General features: G+C 31.2%; 1 protein-coding gene across 2 annotated transcripts; it reads right to left on the bottom strand.

Moving 5' to 3' along the window:
• Positions 1–2,715: 2,715 nt before the first annotated feature.
• Positions 2,716–8,048, bottom strand: LOC148272185 (uncharacterized). 2 transcript variants are annotated; one of them, XM_088240404.1, is made up of 3 exons: positions 7,931–8,048; positions 7,707–7,845; positions 2,716–2,977 (listed from the first exon to the last, which is right to left on the bottom strand). In XM_088240404.1, exons 2-3 carry the CDS (start codon positions 7,833–7,835, stop codon positions 2,894–2,896), a joined length of 213 nt encoding a protein of 70 aa, XP_088096530.1. In that variant the 5' UTR covers positions 7,836–7,845; positions 7,931–8,048; the 3' UTR covers positions 2,716–2,893. The 2 variants fall into 2 exon arrangements, with proteins under 2 accessions (XP_088096530.1, XP_088096531.1); XM_088240405.1 differs by lacking the exon at positions 7,931–8,048 and having other exon boundaries at positions 7,707–7,924.
• Positions 8,049–9,936: the final 1,888 nt, after the last annotated feature.

Here is a 9,936-nt window from a genome sequence, read left to right on the forward strand (position 1 = left end):
GTATACTATTAAACTTGACTTATTACTTAAGGACGTGGATTCATCAATTATCAAACCAAGTTTTGTATCATTCTTAATGATTTCATCTACAAAGGTTTTCTTCATTTCCTTACTGATATGCAAAGCAATTTTAGCACAGGCTTTGTCTGAGTGTAAAATGCGACCCATGTTAATCCCATTTAGTTCTTGCAAATCAATTTCCGTTTCAAAATTGTTAAAAGACTGATTTTCTTTAACAACCTTGTACGCCGTTCGGAAAATTTTCCCCGTTATTTCTTTTTCATGAGAGTTCTGTCTCAAAATAGTTTTCTCCAGTTTTCCGTCTTTACTTTCGGTTAGGATTTCAGCAGCTGCTTTATGACCAGCACTCTCTTTGTGGTCAAAAATCTTTTTCCTTAAAGACGTTTGCTTTTTCTGTTTAGTGTCACCATAACTGTCTATTTCAACATTTGCCCATTCTTTTGAAATTTTCATACCTGTTTTTTTCTTAACAGATAAGATCCCTACTTTTTTACAAGTACTGCATCCTAACTTTCCATTTTTAATTAACAACCAGTGATATTTTTCGCAAAATTCAGTTTTTTGAAAATTAGTCCAACAATCTGGCAAGGCATTGTCGTTACACTCAACCTTTTGTCCTTGTTCTTTAGAGTGATGTTCGTCAGAATCTGAACTGGTTACCTTTTCAGTGCTAGTTGACAGTTGTAAGGTCGTTGAAGATGGTTGCGTGAGGTTGTCTTCACAATCAATGGTTCGCTTAAGTCTCTTAGTATCACCCGAGGGTAAAAAAAAATCGGTTAACTTTTTGTTCATCTTATTTCACAACAATAACACGTAACAGTAACGTAACAGAGATAAATAAAAGAAGACCGTGTGTGCAAGTGGGTAGCGCGTAGTAGAGTACAGTACAGGACAACACGGACTCCCGACTACGGGACTACGACTGAGCAACTGAGCATCTAGTGATGAACGAAGTGGGGAGTAGACGCCAGACGGACGAGTCTATCTCTAACCTGGAGGGGAGGAAGCTATACTGCACGTGCGCGGCGGCGGATGAGTCTATCTGTTTATCTGTTAGCTTCGAGCTACAATTATATGCTTTATTAATAAATTGCGAGTTAATTTACCGTAATAGATAATAGATAATAACATAAGTTTAATAAATCAGTTAAATTTAACTGTTTTCAAATAATTTAGTTTTTTTACAGAGAGAGGTTCCGGAACGCCGTTCCGCCGCGTTCCGCCTGAAATCGAGCACTGTATAAATGTATATTCATATTTAAACCGAATTCCAATGTGAAAATGTCAATCAGCCAGCACCACGTTTTTTGGTAATCAGATTGATTCAGTTTGAATAGTTCAGGAATCAAGATGACAATTAAATCCTTAAATTTATTATTGCATATTATTGAAAGAGGCAACAAATGCATTGTATCTACGAACAAATAAACTAATCAAGAAACTATCATGTGGCTGTCTTTTGATAATGTTCTGGAAATGAGGTTATGGCTTTAAACTGGAGCATCAATTACTGGACCTGGTGTCAAATTTAACTAGATGACCCGTGACTTCAAATGGAACACTCAAGATCATTGAAGAAACTGGCCAAAATGTCATTTTTCAAGATTACATATTCTATGCTTCACAACATTTTTTATTGATCCGAGATTTCGGTCAAATTAGCAACTTTGAATATTTAAACAAATAATAGTTTATTTTTCATGTTTAATCGATTAAATTAATCATTTAGAATGTTTGTAATAAATGATAGTTTATTTAGCATATTTAAATGGATTCTAAAATCAGGTCGGTAGTCAAATGGCAGAAGGGACCATCTGTAATTTTCAAAAATGTTCAGGAGAGCTGAAATAAGACTAAATTTCAGTACTTCAATCCACAAACTAAAATATTTTAGTATTATTTTTAAATAACAAATTACCATTCTAAATAATGCTGTTTTTACTAATTTTTTTCTATGTGTATTAACCGAAATATTTATTAAAACTTTCGAAAACTAAAACACAGAAAAAAAATACAGATGGTCCCTTCTGCCATCTGACTACCGAGGTAGACTTAAATTAGATGGAAATAAATGTAAATTCCTTCCTTAAAGAAGTTGTCCATCTTTATTAAAAATATTTGACAAACTTTTAATTTGGTTTGTTCTTGCTTTTAAATTGGATATAAAAATGTTTTCTTACACGTGGTAAAAATTAGAGTATTTAATTGCAGGATGAATTTTCTCTAAAAAGTAAATTCAAAAAAATAATAATTACTTTAAATGACGTCACAAGTTCTTCTAAATCAATCAGTGATAGAGCGTTATGATAGATTTCCGGTTTCCGGGAAGCCAACCCGCCAATCAGAAAAACTTATCGAATAGAACTAGTGATGTCACACGTGGAGTATTAAAAAAAAACACAAAACTCGAAAAATCGTATCTATGATAATAAAATATTTGAAGAAAGAAAATAACTGCTTGGTTTAATACTTAGTCTATTAATAAATAAAAAAAACCACTGAACTTTATTATTAATGGCTGTTGTTTTCTAAATACAAATGAATAATTGTGTAGTGTTTTTTTATTTATTATTCTCTAAAAAAAATCTATTTCTTTAACTCATGTTAGACATCACCCAAGTTTTTAAAACATCCTGTTTTTTATGCGAAATGCATGCCAAAATAATACATTTTAACAATTTAACTAATCAAAAAGACTTTTAGTAAATAACTTTAATTGTTGTCATTACAAAAAATAAATTATAAATTTAAATAACACAAATATTTATTACTATGTCGAAGGACAGCATTCAAACCATTCATCTGTAGCAATGACATCATATTATTTATTAAACTGACAAGAATGATGAGACTGATGAGTAATGAAGCAGGTCTAGAAGAGTGCCTTTCCTTCCATCATTCCCTTGGCACAGAAAAATGGCATCTGTATTCCTTGCAGTAACACATCAGTCAGCGGCTAAAACAAATTTAAATAAGTTTATAAGTTATACTGTTTATTATTTAGATGCAAACATTGTAAGATATGATAAATTTAATAAGAAATAACGGACATTTTGTTATTTGCCATTCACAACTAGTACATTGAATTTACAATTTTATGAACTTTATATTCTAAAGAAACTATTTAATGTCAACCCATCAAAATCATCTCTTTCATTAAGTACCTAATAGCTCATGATCATTAACAGGAGCATTAAGAACAATAAACAATAACTTGTCCACTTTTCTTATAACTCAACTCAACTCACTTCAGTCAGTACTACCTATTTTTTTTTTATAGTCTGTTCGATATAAAAACATGATTATATGTTATGGAGTTTTTCTACTGACATTTCTTGGTGGAACTGCATTTTAATTATAATAATAAAAATACGTATTTAGTTTTATTCCACTTTTATATATAAATTTTTACCACTAACCGGGTTTCGTCCTGACAATGTCGGTCACGATGAAACCCGGTCACTGGTAAAAAATTATAAATAAAAGTGGAATAAAACTATAAACGTATTTTTATCATTGTAATAATATTATGTTATAATGATTTTGATAAAAAAATCAGCAAAATTGCTTGGTTTGTTTACTTTGTTCAATTTGACCAACAAGCGTTTTATTATAAATTGTTTACATTTTTAACTATTTTGAAAAGATTTTTTGAGAGATAAGATCAGATATTTGTTATTTAAAATATGGGGAAAGAACTCATAAAAATTGCAACAGAGTGGAAAATACAAATTGTAACTGATTAAGTTAGCGCAATACCTTAATTTCATGATAGGGATGTTTACATAGTTTATTAATGGATTAAAATTGGAATTAAGCATTTTATATTGCATAGAGTTTTTTGCTTAATCCTAATTTCGGTCCATTAATTAACTTTCCTAAGATGAAAATGAACTGTTTTGCAAACTAGTTGTATTTGTAATTTTAAACACTATGCAGCCCTTAGAACGGTTTCCCCAGTGAGAAGGAATCTTAAATTAATTTTGTTAAAAAAAAGATCATATAGAATTATAATCAAAAGTGAATAAATGATATACGTTCAATCCTGCCAAAAAACTTGTAAAAAATGGTAAAGAGGTTATATTGTATACAGTTTACCAGTCCAGAAGATGCCTACTTAGGGCCCTGGCCCAAGAAGAAGTATAAAAGTTGAAAAATATTTTCAGGCGTTGCCTAGTTTGTAGGTGAAATAATTCAATCATATGAATCTCGCCGGCATCAATAAAGGTTTCAGCTCTTTAACTTCACAAAAATCAACAGATGGAAGAGTTGAGGAAATGTGGATGTTTAAGCATAGACAGAATGGCGAATGTTACACATAGTCTAAAGGGCCAATTAAGCCAGTCTATGACAGGTCACAAGACTTATAAATGCCTAGACTTCTAAATTCCCTTCCATAAAATGTTCTTCATCTCTGTTGTAATATATATATACTGATATTAATAACTCCCAATGGGGTTGAATCCAGTTCTTGTCTTCAAAGGTTTGAATAGACTTAAAATATTGTTGATAATTTTTAATGTTTCAAAAAGTATAAAAATGAACTTTCAAGAGTTGTCTCATAGGACAATAGTTCAGATGAATAATGGCTTTAATTTACTTAAAATTCCTTCCTTTTTTTACTAAAAATGAACGGATGGAAAATTTTAAGAAAAATGGATGTTCAAACATTCATAGAATGGTAAATTTTACAATGTGTAAAATGATCACTTTACCTAGTCAATGAAATGTTATAAGCTCTGTAAATACCTAGGAGATTTCCGTATTCCCTTTTTAAAAATGTTCTCCATCTCTGTTGCATTAGGTAAATAGGTAAAAGTCTAGTATTTCACTTGTTCGGCTTACAGCAGATACAATCTCCATTTTAGAACAGACTGAGCCATGTTAGAGTGGAGACTATCCTAACCAGAGAATGCTCCGTATTCATTTTCTATTCACTAGTTTTATATAGATTCCCGGTATTAAATATGTATACTTATAAATGCAATCAATTTGTAAAAAAAATGTGTATTTCAACAAATTTAGTGTTATAAAAATATAAATGCGTTTCATTTAAATAAAATTACTCCAACATTATTTACAGCCCGTTTTGTAAAGTAGCGTTTACTCGTGGAAAATATTATAATAGATAGGCCAAAATACTGTCTTGTCCCAGCTCCATGGACAACCTCGATCGGGCAGGACAGAATGCTAAATGAAAATGAATACAGGCCGGCGTTTATTACAAGCGAGTTCACGAAAAATATTTTTTTTATACCAATTGTTGAAGAACTAACTAAATTATAAAAAGGATTATTTTCTGCCTACATTGTTGACAGAATAAGTACGCGGAGCGACGTGCACGCGCCGAGCAAATCGCAATAGAGAAATATCACATACTACGAATACCGATAAAAATATGTGAAATGGATTTTGAACAATTAATTGTATTTTCAAAATCAATACAGATATTGTGGAGAAAATTTTCTCATACATAAATGCAAAAAAGAAATTTCATAAAAATATGTTGCTAGAAAAACGCAACATGTTTGACCTTGGCAGTTGTGACGTCAAGATTCGTAATAATGTTCTAAACAAATTTGAATTGACAGGAACAAATAAACATGAATCGTGACGTATTAGGGGCGTGGCCAATGAAGTGACCGTTTTGCGGAAATTCAAAATTACAACTTTTAAAAAAAAAATTATGCCACTAAAAAGCAAATTTTTTTTTTTAATTAGACAGTATTTCATAGACCTTTATTACTCTAAAAATGTTTTAAAAAACGGGATTTTTCCCTACTGTCATACGATTCTGTCCGTAGTGCGCTCACACGAGGACAATGCAGCCAACGCGCGATAGTGGTAATCATTGTTCCGCGGAGATATCCAGCCCGTCTATCTCTGTGACAATGCCTCGTAACAATGTTTTGTCCTACAAATTACTGTTTACACGTGGAAAATGGTCCTAGGACAAAACAATACTGTATTGTCCCCGTGTAAACGGCCTCCAAGGGTCGAAAAGCCGAATAAGAACGTGATCTAAATTCTGAATAAGACACCTTGTAGATAACCGAACAAACGTTTTCTTGCTGTGTACATGTTGTATTACACGGTAACTTTTTTTGTTTTCAAATTGGTCTAATCAAAATAAATTATCATAGTTCTTATCATCTTCAGCCTTTTTTTTCGATGTTTGCATAGGTACCTACCTCTATATTATCAATTTGACATAAAAAACTTAGTGGCACTAATAAACGCGAGCATCGTATACTGTGGTGGAATCATAAAATACCGTAGTAAAAAAAAACAACAAAATAAATATTTCTCTACAACTTTGTTGGGAATCAAAGCCGGAACTTTTTTCGTAGAAGCCAAACGTAGGTACTAATTACTATTCCACGGTATGAACGATGTATCGGTAATATTATAGTATCTGATTTTTAGAAATATTCCGTTTGACATTTTTGGTTTAGTAAAAAAATATAAGTTAAATCGAATCATCCCATATAATATTCTTATCAGTTAGTATCTGGCTCAATAAATTCCTTTTCAAAATTGTAATTAGAACTCCAGACATGTTTTATCATCAAGACCTAAATATTTTACGTGTTGGATCAATATTATCTTCTGGATGTCCTTGAATAGCTAGGGGCACATGAAAAAATAAATTATCCTCTGTCCAAATGAGGAAATTGATAGATTCAACTCATTTCAGATTAATTATTTCAATTTAATTTATAAACAACAAAATACGAAAGCTTGACACGGGTTTGAATTAGGTAGGTATATAAAGGTGTTAAAATCCCCCTAAAACGGAAGCTCGACCGTAAAAACTAAATTTAAACCTAAGTCGCGGGGTTCTATAGAAGAAGGTACAAAATAATTCGGATGGAAGTTGTAAAATTATTGTTAGTGTGGTGTGATATTGGTGCTATATCCTCGACACAAAACTAATATTCAAAAATCGAAGCAACTCATCAATCCTAAAAACCTTATGTTTTGGCGGGAGTTCCAATCACGTTCAAATTCAATACCATAGATAAACCATATTATTTGAAATGGAAAAAAAAGAAAAACAGACCCTTTTTTCTTTATTGAGGCCTTCTATTAAAAGATGATAATATCGGTCGAAAACAAGTTACATATTTACAAATTACAATGAACATAGAAACAACAAAATTAGAAAAGACAATGAATAACAATAATGTACATAAACATAAAAATAACGCAAATATACAATAATAATAATAAAATAAACAAACAAATACCTGAAACTGTCTATTTAACAAAGAGTGGGTATTATTAATACAACAAAGAGAGAGGGTATTCGTAATTCATTATTGTTCTCACTCATCTCACTTGGTCTTACATTACGAAACAGAAATGCAAAATTAATACCTACTATTGATGATTTTTCAAATTACTATTCCTAAAAATTCGTACTTAGTTAATCATTTTGAAACGTGAGGATCAGACACAAATTCTTTTTAATATAAAATAAAAGCGCTCTCGTAAGTAAAAACTGTTCTTGTGGGTTAGTTTTTATAATAATTTACATTACAGACGCCTACATAGGCGGCTTGCGGCTTCGTAAGGGCTTTCCATGATTGCAAAAAAAGGAAAAGCAAAACGAATCCAAGGAGTTTGATTGATATCTCATAACTAAATAGTTAACAATGAATGTATAAAATGGGAAAACTCACCGTCAAAAAGTCGAAACAAGTTGTTAAACAGTGTAGTATGATATATAATCCAGCGCATATTACAGCCACCCAGAATGCGATGAAAATGAGTAATAAGAGCCATATTAATGAATAAACTATATTTCCCATTTCGATTCACCTGTAACAATGTTTTACCACTATTAAACACGAAAAAACACAAATTAAACAAAAAACGCCGCCTTTTTTAAATAGCTGTAGCTTACAAAATGTCCGCACTCAGATAATGCACCTTGAGTACAATGTATGATAATTATGAAAATAATTGTTATATTAGTGTGGTATTTGAAGCAGTTCTAACCGCGTACTTCGAAAGATACATATATCTTGTTTGTGGTTGGTAAACAAAAGATAACAATAATCGCGATAAGAAATTTATATGATATACAAAAAACTAAAAAGCATATTTAAAAAAAAAATCATATTTCTTGAATAATTTATAGAAATAAGCAATTTTCGTAACACATTCTTCAAATTTACGGGACTTATTTGAAGGCGTGGAAAAATTTATTTATAAATATATATTTTTTTAATTATTTTGAAAATATATACGTAATACACAAATATATAATGTACATATTATATTCCCAAGAATTACACAACTCATTTCAAGATAAAAAAATATATATATAACAAAATAATACAAACAAAACAGCATGAAGACACAAGAAACAAATAAATACACAGAAAGTAAAAATTATACAAAATTATCACTCATACTGTTTAGAAATTGACTAATTATTTTATTTGTTTTATCTAGAAAATATAAAATAATACTCTTAATTTAGAGAGTTTAGCAACAATATTTTGAGTTTGTCCAAATTTTTGTAGACAACGACTGGATTATTGATAAAATATTGTTGATAAATTACCTGGTCCATGAAGAAGTTTCTTTAGATTTACTTTGAATTCATTTATAGATATATTAGTTTCAATAGTTTTTAGTTCATCGGGGAGATTATGTAACTTGTGACACCTTTGAAGACGAAGCTATTTTGATCATCACTTGTGTGGAATTTAGGGATTTTAATCTTATTTTGGTATCTGAGTGACTTATTCATCTCAAATTATTTTATTTTTCTTATTTTGAAATTTGTATAATGGACAATATTTTGAGTTTGTCCAAATTTTTTGTAGACAAAAAATTTGGACAAACTCAAAATATTGTTGATAAATTACCTGGTCCATGAAGAAGTATAGAAATTGAAAAAATAACATTTTCAGGCGTTGCCTAGTATGTAGGTGAAATAATTCAATTGGATGAATCTCACCTGCATAAATAAAGGTTTCAGCTCTTTAACTTCACAAACATCAACAGATGAAAGAATTGAAGGAATATAGATGTTCAAATATAGGCAGAATGGTGAATGTTACACAGTGTGTAAAGTGGCCACTTAAACCAGCCATTGACAGGTCATAAGCCCTGTAGATGCCTAGACTTCTATATTACCTTTTCTTGAATGTTCTTCATCTCTGTTGTAATATGTTAGAGAGTTTAGGATTAACTTATTCATTAAAATTTAATTAACTAATTTATCGATAAAAGGAAACTCCAGTATGAAAACATAGCCGCGCAAATACTCGTAGATTGGATTTTCGTATGGACCCGTGACCAATCAATAAAAGCTATTTGATAATTATATTTTCAATACAACATAACAATGAAATGCTATAAAAGTATTGCATTCAAATTGTGTACCTTCTGTACGAATGACCTAACGTCAATGGTCTCATACCTACGTAAAAAAACATTTTCCAATTTTTCGCTTGCCTTATTTTTCCCTATATCAACCACAAATAATATTAATTATTCGAAAACAATATACCGTTCATTCACGAAGACTGGACCGCTGTGCACGGGCAAACCACGAGCCCACTGCGTGATATCGCATGATTGGCCCATTTCACACCGCGCCCATTTCACGGCGGCCTCCGTGGTGAAGTGGTCAAGACGCTTGGCTCACGCACGCAAGGTTCCGGGTTCGATTCCCGGTGAGAACACAAAAATTAAAAAATGTGATTTTTCTCAAGCCTGGGTGCTCTGTGATGTAATTCACCACTGTAATTAGGCCTCCTGGCCTGTTGTGGTGCAAAAAAAAATAAATCTATAAGGCATGATAAAATATAATTCGGTGGATCGATACCTATTGTTTTACAATTATTAAGTTATTTAATGCCCGGCAAGCCCAATAACCAGTACACCATGAGACCG

The sequence above is a fragment of the Micrasema longulum genome, unplaced genomic scaffold, assembly GCF_059751315.1.
Source record: "Micrasema longulum isolate JH-2025_06_02 unplaced genomic scaffold, ASM5975131v1 h1tg002446l, whole genome shotgun sequence".
NCBI classification, from domain to species: domain Eukaryota; kingdom Metazoa; phylum Arthropoda; class Insecta; order Trichoptera; family Brachycentridae; genus Micrasema; species Micrasema longulum.

Coding starts and splice junctions, on each gene's coding strand:
- LOC148272185 (XM_088240404.1), bottom strand. CDS start 7,835: ATGGGAAATATAGTTTATTCATTAATATGGCTCTTATTACTCATTTTC. Junction 2,978..7,706: donor CTTGTTTCGACTTTTTGACG/GTGAGTTTTCCC, acceptor AATTTGTTTTAG/CCGCTGACTGATGTGTTACT.